At 47.4% G+C, this 22,201-nt stretch overlaps 1 protein-coding gene across 6 annotated transcripts in view; it reads right to left on the bottom strand.

Moving 5' to 3' along the window:
- dysf (dysferlin, limb girdle muscular dystrophy 2B (autosomal recessive)) overlaps positions 1–22,201 on the bottom strand; it is a 400,698-nt gene that overhangs the window by 17,357 nt on the left and 361,140 nt on the right. For all 6 annotated transcript variants that reach the window (XM_059965797.1, XM_059965801.1, XM_059965798.1 and 3 more), the window contains 4 exons: positions 20,589–20,677; positions 17,111–17,206; positions 7,097–7,238; positions 5,494–5,593 (listed from right to left, as the gene is read on the bottom strand). In XM_059965797.1, the coding sequence (XP_059821780.1) occupies positions 5,494–5,593; positions 7,097–7,238; positions 17,111–17,206; positions 20,589–20,677 (427 nt within the window). The remainder of the gene's footprint in view (positions 1–5,493; positions 5,594–7,096; positions 7,239–17,110; positions 17,207–20,588; positions 20,678–22,201) is intronic.

Consider the following 22,201-nt stretch of genomic DNA (forward strand, 5'->3'; position numbering starts at 1 on the left):
AGGAAGCTTAAACAAGCATCACTCCCCACTAACATCTTAACTACATTCTACAGAGGAGTGGTTGAGAGTGTGCTGACCTTTTGCATCACAACCTGGTACTCCAGCTGCAGTACTGCCGACAAAAAAGCCTTGCAGAGGGTGATTAGGGGAGCAGAGAAGGTTATTGGGGTCTCCCTACCTTCTGTCCAAGACCTCTTTCAGACTCGATGCCTCCAGAAGACACGGTCCATCATTAAAGACCCCTCACACTCTCTCCATAAACTGTTTGTTCTTCTGCCATCAGGCAAACGTTACAGGAGCATCAAAACAAAAACCACAAGGCTACTAAACAGTTTCCTCCCACAGGCAGTCAGACTGCTAAATAGCTGCTCTACCTGACTCTGCTTTGGACACTTTTAACTTGCACTGGACACTTATAACTTGATTTTAACCAATATGTGGCTGTTATGTTTTACTATTTATTGTTGTGTTTACTATTTTTTATTGCCTTTGTTATGTTATGATTGCACTTGCCCCTGGGAAACACTGTCTCATTCTGCCCTGCAGAGCTGATGTATGGTTGGAATGACAATAAAGTTTTTGAATCTTGATCTTGAATCTTCACATTCACCACTGCTCTAGCAGACAATGTGAAGGAGAATCCTAAGGGCTTTTAAGAGGAAAAGGATAGCAAGGGACAAAATTGGTCTTCTGGAAGATCAGAGAGGCCACCTATGCATGGATATGAAAGGGGTTGTGGAGATCTTAAATGGATTTTTGCTTCTGTATTTATTCAGGAGATGGATATAGAGTCTTTAGAGATGAGGCAATGCAGCAGCGAGGTCGTGGACCCTATACAGATTACAGAGGAGGAGGTATTTGCTGTCTTGAGGCAAATCAGGATGGATTAATCCCCAGGGCCTGACAATGTGTTCCCTTGAACCCTGTGGGATGCTAGTGCTAAAACTGTTGGAGTCCCAGCAGAGATATTCAAAACATCCTTAGCCATGGGTGAACTGCCGGAGGATTGCAGGATGGCTAATATTGTTCCATTGTTTAAGAAAGGCTCTAAGAATAAGCTGGGAAATTATAGGCTGGTGAGCCTGACAACAGTAGTGGGAAAATTATTGGAAGGTATTCTAGGGACTGGATATATAAGTATTTGGATAGCCAGGGACAGATTAGGGATGGTCAACATGAATTTCTGTGTGATAACTCATGACTAACCAGTCTTATAGGGTTTTTGGAGGAAGTTACCAGGAAGTGGATGACACAGGGCAGTGGATGTTTTCTACATGGACTTCAGCAAGGGGACTTGAGAAGGTCCCACATGGGAGGCTGGTCAAGAAGGTTCATTTGCTTGGCATTCAAGATGATGTAGCAAATTGGATTAGACATTGGCTTTGCAGAAGAAGCCACAGAATGGTTCTAGGCGGTAGCCTCTCTGACTGGAGGCCTGTGACTAGTGGAGTGTCCCAGGCATCGGTGCTGCATCTGCTGTTGTTTGTTATCTACTGTATGTCACTGATCTGGATTGTAAAATGGATCAGCAAACTTGTGGGTGACACTAAGATTTGGGGTGTAGTGAACAGCAAGGAAGTCAATCAAAGCTTGCAGTGGGATCTGGACCAGCTGGAAAAATAAGCTGAAAAATGGCAGCTGGAATTTAATACAGACAAACAAATAAGAAGTGTTACACTTTCAGAGTCTTACACAATGAGCAGAAGAGCACTGAGGCAAACAGTAGCACAGAGGGATCTGGGAATACAAGTCCATAATTCCTTGAAATTGGTGTCACAGGTAACTGGAAATAAACTGGAATTGCTGGGGGGTGGGAATCGAAGTGAGGAGATGGAGGAAGAGGTTCACTAATAGAGAAAGCTTGTAGGTAGTGTGAGAGGAAGGATAGGCAGGTGATACAGAAGGGATGCGCTCAGACTGATGGTTTGAGATGTGTCTATTTTATTGCAAGAAGCATCATGAACAAAGTGGATGTGCTTAGAGTGTGGATCAGTACTTGGAGCTATGACATTGTGGCCATTACAGAGACTTGGATGGCTCAGGGACAGGAATGGCTACTTCACGTGCCAGGCTTTAGATGTTTCAGAAAGGACACGGAGGTTTTGGCAAGAGAGGTAGGGGCGTGGCACTGCTGATCAGAGATAGTGTCACGGCTGCAAAAAAGGAGGAAGTCATGGAGGGATTGTCTACAGAGTCTCTGTGGGTGGACATCAGAAACAGGAAGGGGTAAATAACTCTACTGGTTTTTTTTATATAGACCACCTAATAGTAACAGGAACACCGAGGAGCAGATAGGGAGACAGATTCTGGAACGGTGCAGTAATAACAGGGTTGTCGTGATGGGGGATTTTAATTTCCCCAATATTGATTGGCCTCTCCCTAGATCAAAGTGTTTAGATGGGGTGGAGTTTGTTCGGTGTGTTATGGAAGGTTTCCCGACACAGTATGTAGATAAGCCTAGAAGAGGAGAGGCTGTACTTGATTTGGTATTGGGAAATGAACCTGGTCAGGTGTCAGGTCTCTCAGTGAGAGAGCATTTTGGAGATAGTGATCATAATTCTATCTCCTTTACCATAAGGTTGGAGAGAGATAGGAACAGACAAGTTAGGAAAGCATTTAATTGGAGTAAGAGGAAATATGAAGCTATCAGGCAGGAATTTGGAAGCATAAATTGGGAACAGATGTTCTCAGGGAACTGTATGGCAGAAATGTGGCAAATGCTTGGGGGATATTTGCATGGAGTTCTGCATAGGTATGTTCCAATGAAACAATAGAAAATTATTATGATAGCAGGAAGGAGCTTAAGAATGAAATTAGGAGAGCCAGAACGGGCCATGAGAAGGCCTTGGAGAGCAAGATTAAGGAAAACCCAAAGGCATTCTACAAATATGTGAAGAGCAAGAGGATATAAGCTGTGAGAGAATAGGACCAGTCAAGTGTGACAGTGGAAAAGTGTGTATGTAACTGGAGGAGGTAGTGGAGGTAGTTAATGAATACTTTGCTTCAGTATCCACTATGGAAAAGGACCTTGGCGATTGTAGGGATAACTTACTGTGGACTGAAAAGCTTGAGCACATAGACATTAAGAAAGGAGATGTGCTGGAGCTTTTGGAAAGTATCAAGTTGGATAGGTCACTAGGCAATTGTGGGAGAGAGGGAAGAGATTGCTGAGCCTCTGGCAATGATCTTTGCATCGTCAATGGGGATGGGACAGGTTCCGGAGGATTGGAGGGTTGCAGATGTTGTTCCCTTGTTCAGGAAAGGGGGTAGAGATAGCCCAGGAAATTACAGACCAGTGAGTCTTACTTCAATAGTTGGTAAGTTGATATAGAAGGTACTGAGAGGCAGGATTTATGAACATTTGGAGAGGCATAATATAATTAGGAATGGCCAACATGGCTTTGTCAAAGGCAGGTCATGCCTTACGAGCCTGTTTGAATTTTTTGAGGATGGACTAAACACATTGACGAAGGTAGAGCAGGATATGTAGAGTATATGGATTTCAGCAAGGCATTTGATAAGGTACCCCATGCAAGGCTTATTGAGAAAGTAAGGAGGCATGGGATTCAAGGGGACATTGCTCTGTGGATCCAGAACTGGCTTGCCCACAGAAGGAAAAGAGAGGTTGTAGATGGGTCATAACCTGCATTAAGGTTGGTGACCAATGGTGTGCCTCAGGGATCTGTTCTGGGACCCCTTCTCTTAGTGATTTTTATAAATGACCTGGATGAGGAAGTTGAGGGATGGGTTAGTAAATTTGCTGATGACACAAAGGTTGGGGGTGTTGTGGATAGTGTGGAGGGCTGTCAGAGTTTACAGCGGGACATCAATAAGATGCAAAACTGGGCTGAGAAGTGGCAGATGGAGTTCAACCCAGATAAGTGTGAGGTGGATCATTTTGGTAGGTCAGATATGATGGAAGAATATACGTTTGTAGTATTAATGGTAAGACTCTTGGCAGTGTGGAGGATCAGAGGGGTCTTGGGGTTCGAGTCCATAGGACACTCAAAGCTGCTGCGCATGTTAACTCTGTGGTTAAGAAGGTGTACAGTGTATTGGCCTTCATCAATACTAGGATTGAATTCAAGAGCCAAGAGGTAATGTTACAGCTATATAGGACCCTGTTCAGACCCCACTTGGAATACTGTGCTCAATTCTGATCACCTCAGTACAGGAAGGATGTGGAAACTATAGAAAGGGCACAGAGGAGATTTACAAGGATGTTGCCTGGATTGATGAGCATGCCTTGTGAGAATAGGTTGAGTGAACTCGGCCTTTTCTCCTTGGAGCAACATAGGATGAGAGGTGACCTGATAGAGGTGTATAAGATGGTGAGAGGCATTGATTGTGTGGATAGTTATTTTCCCAGGGTTGAAATGACTAGCACAAGAGGGCACAGTTTTAAGGTGCTTGGAAGAAGGTACAGAGGAGATGTCATGGGTAAGTTTTTTACGCAGAGAGTGGTGAGTGCGTGGAATGGGCTGCTGGCAACGGTGGTGGAGGCGGATATGATAAGGTCTTTTAAGAGGCTCTTGGATAGGTACATGGAACTTAGAAAAGTAGAGGGCTATAGGTAACCCTAGTAATTTCTAAAATAAGTACATGTTCGGCACAGTATTGTGGGCCGAAGGGCCTGTATTGTGCTGTAGGTTTTCTATGTTTCTATGTAGATAGATATGGTCATAAAGAAAGCTTTTGGCACATTTGCCTTCTTAAATCAAAGTACTGAGTACAGGAGTTAGCATGTTATATTGTAATTGTATAAGACATTGGTGAGGCCTAATTTGGAGTATTGTGTGCAGTTTTGGTCACCTACCTACGGGAAAGATGCAAGTAAGATTGAAAGCATACACAGAAAATTTACAAGGAGATTGAGAGAACTCGAGGACCTGTGTTAAAGGGAAAGGCTGAATAGGTTAGGACCTTATACCCTGGAGCTGAGGAGAAAGAGTAGAGATTTGATAAAGGTATACAAAATTATGAGGGTATAAATTGGGTAAATGCAAGCAGGTGTTTTCCACTGAGGTTGGTTGAGACTAAAAATAGAGATCTGGGTTAAAGGTGGAAGTTGAAATGTTTCAGGGGAACCTGAGGGAGAACTTCTTCACTTAGAGGTTGGTGAGAGTGTGGAATGGGCTGCCAGTGGAAATGGTTGACGTGGGTCGATTTCAGCACTTAAGAGAAATTTGGATAGGTGCCTGGAGGGGAAGGGTCTTGAAGGCTATAGTCCGTGTATAGGTTGAAGGGACTAGATAGACTAATGGTTCAACATGGACTAGAAAGGCCAAAGGGTCTGTTTCTGTGCTGTAGTGTTCTATCACTCTATGATTCTGGAGCAAAACATTAGGGAAGGTTATGGGAAGAAGGCAGAAGAATGAGATTGAGAACGATAATGTATCAGCCATGATTGAATTGTGGAGCAGATTCAATGGGCTGAATGGCTCCTATGTCTTGAGGCTTTATGGACTTTTGAGAGATGTTGGAAAGACTCACCCAGATAATCATCAAAAGAGAATTTATCATTGTCCCAAATCTGAATCATAAGCTGTGGAGAGATTTTGAGTTCGGTCTTATCGAGACTCCAGAAATGTTCCTGTCAGCAAACAACAAGCAATTGGGATGTCATTACAATGCAGGAAAGCATGAAGATCCAGCAACATTGAAATATAAGGGAACAAATTAAGCCTAGGTCTGTGCTGTCATCACTGAGTTATAGGGCTTGGACTGTTCAATCACACACTCATGGGGTTAGACACAGAGTGAAGCTCACTCTACCCTGACCAACCACACACTCCTAGGGTCAGGCATTGGGTGAAGCTCCCTCTACACTGTCCCATCACACACCTCCGGGGTCAGACACAGAGTAAAGCTCCCTCCACACTGTCCCATCACACACTCCCGGGGTCAGACACAGAGTGAAACTCCCTCCAACCTGTCCCATCGCACACACCTGGGGTCAGACACAGAGTGAGACTCCCTCCACACTGTCCCATCACACACTCCCGGGGTCAGACACAGAGTGAATCTCCCTCCACACTGTCCCATCACACACTCCTGGGGTCAGACACAGAGTGAAACTCCCTCCCCACTGTCCCATCACACACTCCTGGGGTCAGACACAGAGTGAAACTCCCTCCCCACTGTCCCATCACACACTCCCGGTGTCAGACTCAGAGTGAATCTCCCTCCACACTGTCCCATCACACACTCCCGGGGTCAGACACAGAGTGAAACTCCCTCCCCACTGTCCCATCACACACTCCCGGTGTCAGACTCAGAGTGAATCTCCCTCCACACTGTCCCATCACACACTCCCGGGGTCAGACACAGAGTGAAACTCCCTCCACACTGTCCCATCACACACTCCCAGGGTCAGACACAGACTGAAACTCCCTCTACACTGACCCATCACACACTCCCGGGGTCAGACACAGAGTGAATCTCCCTCCACACTGTCCCATCACACACTCCTGGGGTCAGACACAGAGTGAAACTCCCTCCCCACTGTCCCATCACACACTCCTGGGGTCAGACACAGAGTGAAACTCCCTCCCCACTGTCCCATCACACACTCCCAGGGTCAGACACAGACTGAAACTCCCTCTACACTGACCCATCACACACTCCCGGGGTCAGACACAGAGTGAATCTCCCTCCACACTGTCCCATCACACACTCCTGGGGTCAGACACAGAGTGAAACTCCCTCCCCACTGTCCCATCACACACTCCCGGGGTCAGACTCAGAGTGAATCTCCCTCCACACTGTCCCATCACACACTCCCGGGGTCAGACACAGAGTGAATCTCCCTCTACGCTGTCCCATCACACTGCTGGGGTCAGACACAGTGAATCTCCCTCCACGCTGTCCCATCACACACTGCTGGGGTCAGACACAGTGAATCTCCCTCCACGCTGTCCCATCACACACTCCAGTGTTTGGTTTGAGATGGAATGAGGTGTTTGTAGTGGACAGGGTGCTGAAATACACTGCTCCTTCTCTCGCTCTCTCCCCCCCACCCCATCTCTCTGTTGGTGATGATGGGTCTGCTCGAGCACTTCTCCCACCCCATCCACATCCGTCTGCCCTCACTCACCTTTTTGGCAATGGAACAGACTTGCTCAGTGGGCAGGTAATCGAACGGGAAGACAAATCTCCAGTTGAAGTTCCCTTCTCCTCCCATCGACCGGTAGTGAACATCTGTCTTCTGTTTGTTACCCTCATAGCCCAGAAGCCACCTGGAGTCAGAGGGAGAACCGATCGAGGCTTTATTTGTTATATGTACATCAAAACATTCAGTGAATTATGGTCGGTGTCAATGACCATCACAGTCTGAGGATGTGCTGGGGGCAGCCCACAAGTGTCGCCTCATTTCTGGTGCCAACGTTGCACGCCAACAATTCACTAACCCTAACCTGTACATCTTTGGAATGTGAGAAGGAACTGGAGACTAGGAGGATACCCAAGTGGTTACAGTGAGAAAACACTGACTGCAGCAGGAATTGAATCCCATAATACCATGATATAGGCCTATTAGCCCATCAGCTCTGCTGTGCCATTTCACCATGGCTGATCCAATTTTCCTCAGCCCCAATCTTCCGCCTTCTCCCCATATCCCTTCATGCCCTGATCAATCAAACCTCTGCCTTAAATATACATAAAGTCTTGGCATCCACAGCTGCCTGTTGTAAAGAATTCCACAGATTCACCACTCTCTGGCTAAAGAAATTCCTCGTCACCTCCATTCTAAAAGGATGCCCCTCTATTCTGAGGCCATGTCCTCCAGACTTAGACTTTCCCACCATAGGACACATCCTCTCCACATCCACTTTATTAAAGCCTTTCACCATTCGATACGTTTCAATGAGGTCACCCCTCATTCTCCTGCATTCTAGTGAATCCAGGTCCAGAACTATCAAACTCTCTTCATATGACAAGCCATTCAATCCAGGAATCATTTTTGTGAATTTTCTTTGAAATCTCTTTAGTGTCAGCACATTCTTTCTTGTTTTTGCCCAAACCTGCTCACAGTACTCCAAGTGAAGCCTCACCAGTGCTTTATAAAGTTTCGATATTACATCCTTGGTTTCTATTCTAGACCCCTTGAAATGAATGCTAACCTTGCATTTGCCTTCCTCACCACAGACTCAACCTGCAAATTTTACACGTTCCCATTCATTTCAAGAGGTCTGGAATACAAGAGCAGGGATGTGATGTTGAGGCTTTATAAGGCACTGGTGAGGCCTTGCCTTGAGTATTGTGAACAGTTTTGGGCCCCTCATCTTAGAAAAGATGTGCTAGCATTGGGGAGGGTCCAGAGGAGGTTCACAAGGATAATTCCAGGAATGAAAGGGTTATCATACGAGGAATGTTTGATGGCTCTGGGCCTGTACTCACTGGAATTGAGTACAGACCCAGAGTAGGGTGAGGGGGGATCTCACTGAATGTTCCCAGTCCAGAGTAGCTGATCCCCTAGTGAGCTCAACCATGAGCAGCTCTAAAACGCCATCTTGTAGCATTCTTGAAATTCCCTCTCCTGTAATCCAGCACCAACCTGATGTTCCTGATCTACCTGCATATTGAAGTCCCCCATGACTACTCTAACACGACGGTTTTGGCATGCATTTTCTATCTCCTGTTGTAATTTGTAGGCCACATTCTTACTATTGTTTGAGGGTCCATATAAAACTCCCATCAGAGTCTTTTTACCCTTGCAATTTCCTGGCTCTGTCTTCTGACCCTATGTCTAATGATTTGATTTAATTCATCTAATATTCTAATGATTTGATTTCATTTTTTACCAACATAACAATGCCACCCCTTCTGTCTTCCTGTCTATCCTTTTGAAACAATATGCATCCTTGGACATTAAGTTTCCAGCTACAATTTTCTTTCAGCCATGATTCAGTGATGCCTATAATATCAAACCTGCCAATCTGCAACTGTGCTGCAAGTTCATCTACCTTATTCCGTATGCTGCGTGAATTCAGATACAACACCTTCAGTCCTGTCTTCGCCCTTTTTGATTTCGCACCATGCTCAACCCTTTGATTCCTGACTTTGTCAGAGGTCTTACCAACATCTGCCTCCACAACCTCGCCACTAACTGTTCTGGCACTCTGGTTCTCATCCCCCTGCAACTCTAGTTTAAACCCCACCGTGCAGCATTAACAAACCTTCCCATCTGGATATTAGTCCGCCTCCAGTTCAGGTGCAAAATGTCCCTTCAGTACAGGTCCCACCTTCCCTGGAAGATAGCCCTATGATTCAAAAATCTTAAGCCCTCCCTCCTACACCAACTCCTTGGCCACATATTAAACTGTATAACCGTCCTAGTTCTAGCCTAACTAGCACGTGGCAAGGGCAGCAAACCTGAGATTGCAACCCTGGAGATCTTGCCCTTTAACTTAGCACCTACCTCCCTGAACTCCCTGTGCAGAACCTCATCACTCATCCTACCCATGTCATTGGTACCTACATGGACCATGACTTCTGGCTGTTCAACCTCCCATTTAAGAATGCTGAGGGCTCTATCCAAGATATCCCAGACCCTGGCACCCAGGAGGCAACATAACATCCAGGAATCTCGTTCTCACCCACAGAATCTTCTGCCTGTTCCTTCTGCCTCTGCTTGGCACTGAGTAAGCACTGCCGGACGGCTGTTATAACGCACAGTCGGTGTGAACGGCGTGAGAGTTAAATTGTAAAGTGAGCTTTTTTGAGTGTATCTTTAAAAATATGAATGTGAGAAATACTGTGCAGGTCTGGTGGCAGAAGATTCCACTCTCTTGTTGATCTTGGGTACAGGGAGTACTGGTAGCAAATCTTGTTGAAGGAAGGGGTATCGAGTATGTGAGGCCCAGTTTGCTGTCGAGTTGAACTGACCCTGTGATGAATATGGATGTTTGATGGAGTGATGTTGTGAACTTCTTTGAAAATGGAGATTAACCGTAGTTTAGTATGTTGGTGTTCAAGTGGTTCCTATTGAAGGTTAAAGAGTATGTTGGTGACACTGGATTTCCTGCAGTAATCGCTTAGCACAAAGCAAGCAGCACGGCATTGGAATTTTTCACTGGCAACTAAAGAATGCACTGTCACCAGAGTCTGCCTCTTCTTCCCCATTCCCTTCTGAGTCATAGAGACAGAATCAGTGCCAGAGACCTGACCACTGTGACTTTCTTCTGTTAGGCCATTCCCACCGTCCCCCACCCCCCGATAGTATCCAAAGTGATATACCTGTTGTTAAGGGGAATTGCCACAGGGGTACTCTGCACTGGCTCCTTAACCCCTTTCCCCTTCCTGACTGTCACCTAGTTTCCTGTGACCTGTACCTTGGGTATAACTAGCTCTCTATATGTCCTGTCTATCATCCCCTCAGCCTCCCAAATAAGACCATATGACATAGAAGCAGAATTAGGCCATCTGGCCCATCGAGTCTGTTCTACCACTCAATCATGGCTGATCCTTTTCTTTCCCCTCCTCAACCACAGATCCAACCTTCCCCTGTAACTTCTGATGCCATGTACAATCAAGATCCTATCAATCTCTGCCTTAAGTACACCCAACGACCTGGCATCCACAGCTGCATGTGACAAAAATTCCACAAATTCACCATCCTTTGGCTAAAGAAATTTCTTCGCATCACTGTTTTGAAAGGGCGCCCCTCTATCCTGAGGTAATGCCCTCTTGTCCTAGATTCCCCCACCATGGGAAATATCTTTTCCACATCTACTCTGTCTAGGCATTTCAACATTCGAAAGGTTTCAATGAGATCTCCCTTCATCCTTCTAAATTCCAGTGAGTACAGACCCAGAGCCATCAAACGTTCCTCATATAATAACCCTTTCATTCCTGGAATTATCCTTGTGAACTTCCTCTGGACCCTCTCCAATGCCAGCACATCTTTTCTAAGATGAGGGGCCCAAAACTGCTCACAATACTCAAGGTGAGACCACGCCAGTGCCTTATAAAGCCTCAGCATCACATCCCTGCTCTTGTATTCTAGACCTCTTGAAATGAATGCTGTTAACATGGCATTTGCCTTCCTCACCACCGACTCGACCTGCAAGTTAACCTTTAGGGGGTTCTAAACAAGGACTCCCAAGTCCCTTTGCATCTCAGTTTTTTGGATTTTCTCCCCATTTAGAAAACAGTCCACACATTTATTTCTAATACCAAAGTGCATGTCCATGCATTTTCCAATATTGTATTTCATTTGCCACTTTCTTGCCCATTCTCCTAATCTGTCTAAGTCCTTCTGCATCCTACCTGTTTCCTCAACACTACCTGCCCCTCCATCAATCTTCGTATCATCTGAAAACTTGGCAACAAAGCTATCTATTCCATCAACTAAATCATTAATTTACAGCACATAAAGAAGTGGTCACAACATCGATCCTTGCGGAACACCACTAGTTACTGGCAGCCAACCAGAAAAGGATCCTTTTATCCCTAACTGCAGCCTCCTACAAATCAGCCAATGCTCTAACCATGCTAGTAACTTTCCTGTAATACCATGGGCTCTAACTTGGTGAGCAGCCTCATGTGTGGCATCATGTTAAAGGCCTTCTGAAAGTCCAAATGTACAACATCCACTGCATCCCCTTTATCTATCCTACTTGTAATCTCCTCAAAGAATTCCAGCAGGTTAATCAGACAGGATTTTCCCTAAATGAAACCATGCTGACTTTGTCCTAATTTGTCCTGTATCACCAAGTACTCCATCACCTCATCTTTAACAATTGACTCTAATGTCTTCCCAACCACTGAGGTCAGGCTAACCGGTCTGTAATTTCCTTTCTGCTGCCTTCCTCCTTTCTGAAAGAGTGGAGTGAAATTTGCAATATTCCAGTCCTCTGGGACCATGCCACAGTCCAATGATTTTTGAAAGATAATTTCTAATGCCACCACAATCTCTAACAGTACCTCTTTCAGAGCCCTAGGGTGTAGTTCATCTGGTCTGGGTGATTTTTGTACCTTTAGGTCTTTCAGCTTTTCAAGCACCTTCTCTCTTCTAATAGTAACTGCATCCACTTCTTTTCCTTCACACATTACAACATCAGGCATACTGCTAGTGTCCTCCACAGTGAAGACTGATGCAAAATACTCATTTAGTTCATCAGCCATCTCCTTGTTCCCTGTTATTATTTCTCCTGCCTCATTTTCTAGTGGTTCTATATCCACTCTCATTTCTCTTTTATTTTTAACATACTTGAAAAAACTTTTACTATCCACTTTAATATTATTTGCTAGCTTGCTTTCATATTTCATCTTTTCCCTCCTATTGATCCATTTTTTTCCATTGCTCTCTGTAGATTTTTAAAACTTCCCAATCCTCTGTCTTCCCACTAATTTTAGCATTGTTGTATGCCCTTTCTTTTGCTTTTACATTAGCTTTGACTTCCCTTGTCAGCCATGGTTGTACTGTTTTGCCATTTGAATATTTCTTCATTTTTGGAATACATGTGTCCTGCACCTCCCTCAGTTTTCCCAGAAACTCACACCATTGCTGCTTTGCTGACATCCCTGTCAGTAGCTCCTTCCAATTTACTTTGACCAGCTCCTCTCTCGTACCTCTGTAATTTCCCTTTTCCCACTGAAATACGGCTATGTCAGACTTTACCTTCTTCCTATCAGATTTCAAGTTGGACTCAATCATATTGTGATCACTGGTTCCTCAGGGTTCCTAAGCTCCCTAATGACCTCTGGTTCATTACAATCCAGCATAGCTGATCCCCTAGTAGACTCAATGACAAACTGCTCTGAAAAGCCATCTCTTAGGCATTCAACAAATTCACTTTCTTGAGATCCATTATCAACCCAATTTTCCCAATTGACGTGCATGTTGAAATCTCTCTTGAGTCCCTTGAAATCAATCCCAGCTCCAACTCCTTAATGTGGTTTGTTAGAAGCTGCAACTGGATGTAGTTTTTGAAGTTGTAGTTGTCAGGGATACTGGAGGTCTCCCTGCCTTCCCAAATCCCTCAAGAGGAGCATTCCACTATCCTGCCTGTCATCTCTACCTGGCTGAGCAGATATAAGGAAGAGAGGGGAAAATGTCGTGCTTTTCTTTCCTTTGCTATCTCTGAGTAAAGCTGCTCTTCAATAAAGTATCGAAGAGCTGAAACGCCCATTAGCCGCTGGTCAACATTCTGTTATGCTGCTGTGAACCACTCCTACCTTTTATCCTCGGGCAGTGGACCTGATTGAAGTCCCCGCCTTCCAATGTCTGGGTTAGCCACAGGTCAAAGCTCGATCGTTCGATAATTGGTGCTGTAAAGTGTTACGCTAACCACTACGCTACCGTGTCATCCCTCAACTGTTCGGCTGGATATATCTTCAATGCTGTGAGAGTCTCTGACTCCATCCCCCCAACTCCCCCCCCCCCCAGGTGATAAGGTTCCTCCTCAAATCTCTAAATTTCCCCATGGACCCTCACCGATTTTTATCAATGCATCTTATCTGGGTACACCACGGCTTGGTATGGCAACTGCTCTGCAAGTGACCACAAGAAACTGCAGAGAGCTGTGGACACAGCTCAGAACGTTGTGGAAAGTGAGCTCTGGAAACGCTTCTCAGCACCCATCTCGTGGTTATGGAACATGGAGCGTAGAACAACACAGCTCAAAACAGGTCCTGTGGCACACGATGTTATGCTGAACGAATTTAACCAATGGCTCCTAAATGACCACTTTTCCCTGCCCGTTGACCATTTCCTTCCCTTCTCTGCATATTCACATTCCTATCTAAGAGACTCTCAACTGCTGTCTGCCTCCACCAGCACCCCAGCAGAGAAGTCCAGGCACCCACCACTCGCTGTGTAAAAAATCCACTTTGCACATCTCCTGCCTACTTTTCCACCTCTTACTTTACATAGATGCCCTCTAGTATTAAACACATATTATACAGGTCCAATGAAAGCTCTTGGCCTGAATCATCAACTCTTTAGATGCTGCCTGACCTGCTGAGTTCCTCCAGCATTTTGTGTGCGTTGCTCTAGATTTGCAACATCTGCGCAAATCTTAGTGCTTATCTTTATTAGACTTTGTGAAAAGGGAGATAATATTTTGTAAATGTGGTAAACTATGTATACCTGTCTGGACACGCCCCCTGCTGACTGCTCCTGTGGCTCCTCCCATAGACCCCTGTATAAAGGCGATTGCAGGCACTGCTCCCCCCTCAGTCTCTGATATGCTGTGCTCCATTTTTATGCTAAAAAAAGCCTATCGTTTGCCTCCTTTCTCCGAGAGTTATTGATGGTGCATCAATTTTATTAGCAGCAAAACGGAGCACAGCATCTCGGAGACTGAAGAAATGGACTGGATGGTGGACCAGTGCCAACTGAAGGCCACATTCCCATATCTGGATAACATCACCATCTGTGGTCACAACTGGCAGGATCACGACACCAACCTCCAATGATTTTTCCAAGCGGCCAAAGCTCTGAACCTTACTTATAACAGGGACAAGTTTGTGTTCAGAACCACCCGACTTGATATCCTTGGGTGTGTCGTGGAGAACGGGGTCATTGGCCCTGACCTCAACCGTATGCGCCCCCTGTTGGAACTCCCTCTTCCCACCACCCTCAGAGCCCTCAAACGGTGCCTGGGCTTCTTTTCCTATTACGCCCAATGGGTCCCTCACTATGTAGACAAGGCCCGCCCCCGGTCAAGTCCACCGCATTTCCCCTCTCAGCCGAGGCCCGCGCAGCCTTCAGCCACATTAAAGGGGACTTTGCCAAAGCAACGATGCATGCAGTGGACGAGACCATTCCCTTCCAAGTAGAGAGTGACACCTCCGACTTCGCGCTTGCTGCTACCCTCAATCAGGCAGGCAGGCCAGTAGCATTCTTCTCTCGTACCCTTCAAGGCCCTGAAATTTGGCACTCCGCAGTGGAGTAAGAAGCCCAGGTGATAGTGGAAGCTATTAGGCACTGGAGGCACTATCTCGCCGGCAAAAAGTTTACCTTGCTGACGGACCAGCGCTCAGTTGCATTCATGTTCAGCAACCAACAGCTGGGCAAAATCAAAAATGATAAAATTTTGAGGTGGAGAATCGAACTCTCCATCTACAACAATGACATCCTGTACCGGCCTGGAAGGCTCAATGAGCCCCCTGATGCCCTATCCCGCGCAGATCGACCGGCTATACGCCCTCCATGCAGATCTTTGCCACCCGGGGGTCACCGGACTTTACCATTTTGTGAAAGCCCGGAACCTGCCTTACTCCCTTGAGGATGATGACCAGGGACTGCCAAGTCTGGGCTAAGTGCAAACCGCACTTCTACCGTCCTGAAAAGGCACAACTTATCAAGGTCACCCACCCCTTTGAGCGACTGATTGTCGACTTTAAGGGCCCCCTTCCCTCCACCGACCGCAATGTCTACTTTCCTAACACAATCAACGAGTACTCACTGTTCCCCTTTGCCATCCCCTGCCCCGACACCACTGCCATGTCCGTCATAAAAGCCCTGCGCCAGCTCTTCACTCTGTTCGGATATCCCTGCTATATCCAGTGATAGAGGGTCCTCGTTTATGAGTGACGAGCTGCGCCAGTACCTGCTGGCTAGGGGTATTGCTACTAGTAGGACCACGAGCTATAATCCCCGGGGGAATGGACAGGTGGAGAGGGAGAATGCCACTGTGTGGAAGGCCACACTCTTAGCCCTTAGGTCAAAGGGATTGCCGGTCTCTCGCTGGCAGGGGGTCCTCCCCGAGGCACTCCACTCCATCCGCTCCCTGTTATGCACGTCCAACAATGCCATCCCTCATGAGCGACTCTTCTTTTCCCAGGAAGTCCGTCACTGGGACCACCCTACCGGCTTGGCTGACATCCCTAGGGCCAGTGCTGCTCCAGAAACATGCGAGGAGCAATAAATACTCCCCAATGGTCGAGAGGGTTCACCTACTTCATGCGAATCCCCAGTATGCCTACATGGTCTTACCTGATGGGCGGGAGGACACGGTCTCCGTTCGCGACCTGGCGCCCCCAGGAGCACCAGACCCCTACCCCGAACACTCCACGGTGACTTTGAACCCCGTACCCAACCATGTATATACCCATGAGACACCGTGCACACCAAGCCCTACACAGACTCCTCACGACACTCCCATACCGGGCACACGCATGAGGGATTACTGACACCTAACGGACTGACACCTCAAGTCAGGCCGGAGCGAGCACACACTGTCATCTGTGCAATCACCATCGGCACTGGTGCAATCACCATCGGTGCTACGTAGATCGCAGCGACAGACTCGACCGCCTAATAGACTTAACCTGTAAATATACTTGTAAGAAACTTTGCCCTGTGGGGACTCTCTTTTAAAACGGGGGGGGGGGGGGGGAATGTGGTTAACTATGTATACTGGTCTGGATACGCCCCTCTGCTGACTGCTCCTGTGGCTCCTCCCACAGGCCCCTGTATAAAGGCGATTGCTCCTCCCTCAGTCTCCGCGATGCCGTGCGCCGTTTTGCTGCTAATAAAAGCCTATTGTTCGCCTCCCATCTCCGAGAGTTATTCATGGTGCAACAGTTAACACAAGAAATTCTGCAGATGCTGGAAATCCAGAACAACACACACAACATGCTGGAGGAAGTCAGCAGGTCAGACAGCATCTGTGGAAATGAATAAACAGTCCATGATTCGGGCCGAAACCCTTCTTCAGGACTGGAAAGGGAAGGGAAGATTTGGAAAATGGGTCCTCCCAGGATATAGAATGGAACAAAGAGGCAAGTTGAAAGAGTGAGAGGGCTTTCAGACCAGCACAGACAATTCAGTGGTGAGTGTTAACTATAAAAATAGACTGCAAAATAGCAAGGTACAAGGGGCCACAAACGAGAAAGAACAAATAGAATAGGGTGTGAGGGAACTGAAGGCTAGGTTGAGGCTGGCTGGTTCAATCAGTGAACAGGAATTGTGGATGAGAGCTGGGTTTAAATAGGCTGCAGGTGATGAGTCTGGAACATACGGCAGGTGATGTCTGTTAGCTGGGTGGAGAATGGGGAGGTGTCTTCATGTGCAGGACTGACATTGTGGAGTCAACCTTTTTCTCTCTAACATTCTATGAACGCAGATTCAAAAAGAGGCTCAATATAAAATTACACTGACCCTTTCACGTAGATATCACTCATCTTCTCCCCCGTGATGCTGAGGTCATCCAAGATCACGTCATAGGTGTTCCATATAATGCAGCGTAGATAGAATCTGGAATGAAACAGAAACTTAAAGAGACGAACTCCACACTAGAGCAAGACCTTCTCAACTCCAAAAATATTGGCAAAGGAATTTATTTTATTTAGAGATACAGGACAGAATTGGACCTTCCCATCCTTCAAGCTGCACCACCCCAGTAATCTCACTATTCCGATAATTCTAACCTAATCACAGGACGGTTTACAATGACCAGCGAATCTACCCGGTACATCTATGAACTGTGGGAGGAAACCAGAACACCCAGAAAAAACCCATACATTCCATGGGGAGGACGTGCAGAGACTCCTTACAGAACAGTGCTGGAATTGAACTCCAAACTCCCTGAGCTGTAATAGCATCACACTAACTGCTACACTACAGTGGCTCCCCCAAATCCCCGATTCCGCCAGATCGACACATAGAGAAGGGAAGAGGCTGCTTTAGAAAGGATTTTGAATTTGATTAATTTTCTATTTAGCCAAATTATAGAGTAATTTAGTCAGTATATGACTGCTGGCAAACTACAAGTTCCAAGATGGCAGAACTAGTTGTGTTTTTTACCTTACACAATTTCAAAAGATCCACCAGAGCTCATAGGACAGAGTGAAGCTCCCTCCACACTATCCCATCACACACTCCCAGGGTCAGACACAGAGTGAAGCTCCCTCCACACTGTCCCATCACACACTCCCGGGGTCAGACACAGAGTGAATCGCCCTCCACACTATCCCATCACACACTCCCAGGGTCAGACACAGAGTGAAGCTCCCTCCACACTGTCCCATCACACACTCCCGGGGTCAGACACAGAGTGAATCGCCCTCCACACTATCCCATCACACACTCCCAGGGTCAGACACAGAGTGAAGCTCCCTCCACACTGTCCCATCACACACTCCCAGGGTCAGACACAGAGTGAAACTCCCTCCACACTGTCCCATCACACACTCCCAGGGTCAGACACAGAGTGAAGCTCCCTCCACACTATCCCATCACACACTCCCGGGGTCAGACAGAGAGTGAAGCTCCCTCCACACCGTCCCATCACACACTCCCGGGGTCAGACACAGAGTGAATCTCCCTCCACACCATCCCATCACACACTCCCGGGGTCAGACAGAGAGTGAAGCTCCCTCCACACCGTCCCATCACACACTCCCGGGGTCAGACACAGAGTGAAGCTCCCTCCACACTGCCCCATCACACACTCCCAGGATCAAACAGAGAGTGAAGCTCCCTCCACACTATCCCATCACACACTCCCGGGGTCAGACAGAGAGTGAAGCTCCCTCCACACCGTCCCATCACACACTCCCGGAGTCAGACACAGAGTGAAGCTCCCTCCACACTGTCCCATCACACACTCCCGGGGTCAGACACAGAGTGAAACTCCCTCCACACTGTCCCATCACACATGCCCGGGGTCAGACACAGAGTGAAGCTCCCTCTACACTGTCCCATCACACACCCCCGGGGTCAGACACAGAATGAAGCTCCCTCTACACCGTCCCATCACACACTTCCAGGGTCAGACACAGAGTGAAGCTCCCTGCACACCGTCCCATCACACACTCCCGGGGTCAAACACAGAGTGAAGCTCCCTCCACACCGTCCCATCACACACTCCCAGTGTCAGACACAGAGTGAAGCTCCCTCCACACCGTCCCATCACACACTCCCAGGGTCAGACACAGAGTGAAGCTCCCTCCACACTGTCCCATCACACACTCCCAGGGTCAGACACAGAGTGAAGCTCCCTCCACACTGTCCCATCACACACTCCCGGGGTCAGACACAGAGTGAAGCTCCCTCCACACTGTCCCATCACACACTCCCAGGGTCAGACACAGAGTGAAGCTCCCTCCACACTGTCCCATCACACACTCCCAGGGTCAGACACAGAGTGAAGCTCCCTCCACACTGTCCCATCACACACTCCCGGGGTCAGACACAGAGTGAAGCTCCCTCTACACTGTCCCATCACACACTCCCGGGGATCAGACACAGAGAGAAGCTCCCTCCACACTGTCCCATCACACACTCCCGGGGTCAGACACAGAGTGAAGCTCCCTCTACACCGTCCCATCACACACTCCCGGGGTCAGACACAGAGTGAAGCTCCCTCCACACTATCCCATCACACACTCCCGGAGTCAGACATAGAGTGAAGCTCCCTCCACACCGTCCCATCACACACTCCCAGGGTCAGACACAGAGTGAAGTTCCCTCTACACCGTCCCATCACACACTCCCGGGGTCAGACACAGAGTGAAGCTCCCTCCACACTATCCCATCACACACTCCCGGAGTCAGACATAGAGTGAAGCTCCCTCCACACCGTCCCATCACACACTCCCAGGGTCAGACACAGAGTGAAGTTCCCTCCACACTGTCACATCACACACTCCCGGGGTCAGACACAGAGTGAAGCTCCCTCCACACCGTCCCATCACACACTCCCGGGGTCAGACACAGAGTGAAGCTCCCTCCACACTGTCCCATCACACATGCCCGGGGTCAGACACAGAGTGAAGCTCCCTCCATACTGTCCCATCACACACGCCAGGGGTCAAACGCAGAATGAAGCTCCCTTCACACTGTCCCATCTCACACACTCCGGGGGTCAGACACAGAGTGAAGCTCCCTCTACACTGTCCCATCACACACCCCCGGGGTCAGACACAGAATGAAGCTCCCTCCACACTGTCCCATCACACACACTCCGGGGGTCAGACACAGAGTGAAGCTCCCTCCACACTGTCCCATCACACACATGCAGCTTGGGCTAATTTGAGTTATGTGCTCTAACCCAACAGATAATATTTTGTGGAAGCACTAGCAGGAACATTTCACTCATAACAATGTGCTGGAGTGGTAGGACTGAGTGTGGAGAAAACCACACAATGCAGGCAGCCCGGCACTGGAGCATGTTAGACATAGGGAGTGCCCATCTATCAGATCTTCCTGGACTACCCACTTTGCTCTGGATCCCTTTACAGATATGCCTGCTGGCCCTGATTCTAAGGAACAGGCCCTGTGTCCGATCAACACCTTTGGCAGATTGAATGAGATCAGAGTAGCTTGATTTGTCACATGTACATTGAAATGTTCGGTGAAGTGGGTCATTTGCTTCAACAATTAGCACAGTCCGAGGATGTGCTGGGGGCAGCCTGCAAGTGTCACCATGCCTCCAGCGTCGACATTGCATGCCCACAACTTACTAACCCTGACCTGTACGTCTCTGAAAATGGGCAGAAACCGGAGCACATGGTCACAGGGAGAAAGTAAAATCTCAATACAGACAGCGACAGGAATTTCACCACCATCTTATCTGCTGGCACCGTAAAGCATTATGCTGTACCACCCTGGTAAGGTAAAGGAGAAAGAGTCTCACCTCTTGGCTTTGCGAGGATTTATGTTGAACGGGGGTCCTGGGGTTCCGAGTGATTTTGGGAAGATGTCGACCCACAGCTGGACCTTACCCTAGAAAGCAAGGAACAAAGCAAACACACCACATAAGACAGAGAGATGGCTGGACTGAGGCTAAATATGATTCGTGCTGATATATGCAATGAACAGCATGGATAGAGGGGCTGAAAGGTCTGAATAATACCAACGGTAGGTCACCAAAGACTCTAGCAAATTTCTACAGATGTGCCATGGAGAGCATTCTGACTGGTGGCACCGCCATCTGGTGTGGGGACACCACTGCACAGGGTCAGAGGGTTGTAAACTCAGCCAGCTCCATCAAGGGCAGTAACTTCCCCACCATCGAGAACATCTTCAAGAGCATGGCATCCATCATTAAAGACCTTCACCATCCAAGACATATCCTCTTCTCATTACCACCATCAGGGAGGAGGTGCAGGAGTCTGAAGACACACACTCAATATTTTAGAAACAGCTTCTTCCTCTCCACCGTCATATTTCTGAATGGACATTGAACCTGTGAACACTACTTCACTATTTTATAAACATGAGAAAGGCTGTAGATGCTGGAGATCCAGAGAAACACACACAAACTGATGGAGGAACTCAGCAGGTCAGGCAGCATCTGTGGAAATAAATAGTCTCACACTTCGGGCTGAGATTCTTCTTCAGACTGAAAAGGAAGGGGGAAGAATAAAAAGGTGGGGAGAGGGGAAAGAGACTAAATGGAGGGTGATCAGTGAAGCCATTTCAGATACCCAGCAGCTGCTGTCCTTTGCATAACTCCCTTTGACAGTATATTACAAGAAGAAATATTTTAAAAATAAGTAAGTAGTGCAAAAATAGAAAAGTTTTGATGTGTCGGTCCATGGTCTCCTCTTGTGCCAAGATGAAGCCACTATCAGGGTGGAGGAGTAGCACCTTATATTCCATTTGGGTAGCCTCTGATCTAATGGCACAAGTATCGATTTCTCCTCCCAGTAAATAAATTCCCTCCACCTCTTCCGCTATTCCCCACTCTGACCTTTTACTACTTCTCCCCTGCCTATCTCCTCCCCCAGGTCCTCTCCTTCCCTTTCTCCTATGGTCCACTCTCCTCTCTTATCAGATTCCTTCTTCTCCAGCCCCTTGCCTTTCCCACCCAGAGAATTGCTGAAATATCGAAAAGGTCAGGCAACATCTGTGGAAATACTTCATGAGTCTTAATGAAATGTCTCGGCCCAAGACATCAACTGTTTATTCCTCTCCGTAGATGCTGCCTGACCTGTTAAGTTTCTCCTGCATTTTGTCATGTGTTGCTCTGGATTTCCAGCATCTGCAGTATCTCTTCAAAATTCAAAGTACCATTGACAAGCTTGTGATTCATTTTCTTACAGGCAGACATAAAACAAAGAAACACAATAGAATCCACGAAAAACCATATACATCAAAGACGGTCAAATATCCAATGTGTGAAAAAGAACAGATTGTGCAAACGATAAAAACTGAACAAATAATACACAAAACATTAATTGCAGAGTCCCTGAACGTGAGTCCACAGCCATGGAGCCAGTTCAGTGCTGAGCTGAGTGAAGCTAG

This window comes from Hypanus sabinus, chromosome 3 (assembly GCF_030144855.1).
Source record: "Hypanus sabinus isolate sHypSab1 chromosome 3, sHypSab1.hap1, whole genome shotgun sequence".
Classification (NCBI taxonomy): domain Eukaryota; kingdom Metazoa; phylum Chordata; class Chondrichthyes; order Myliobatiformes; family Dasyatidae; genus Hypanus; species Hypanus sabinus.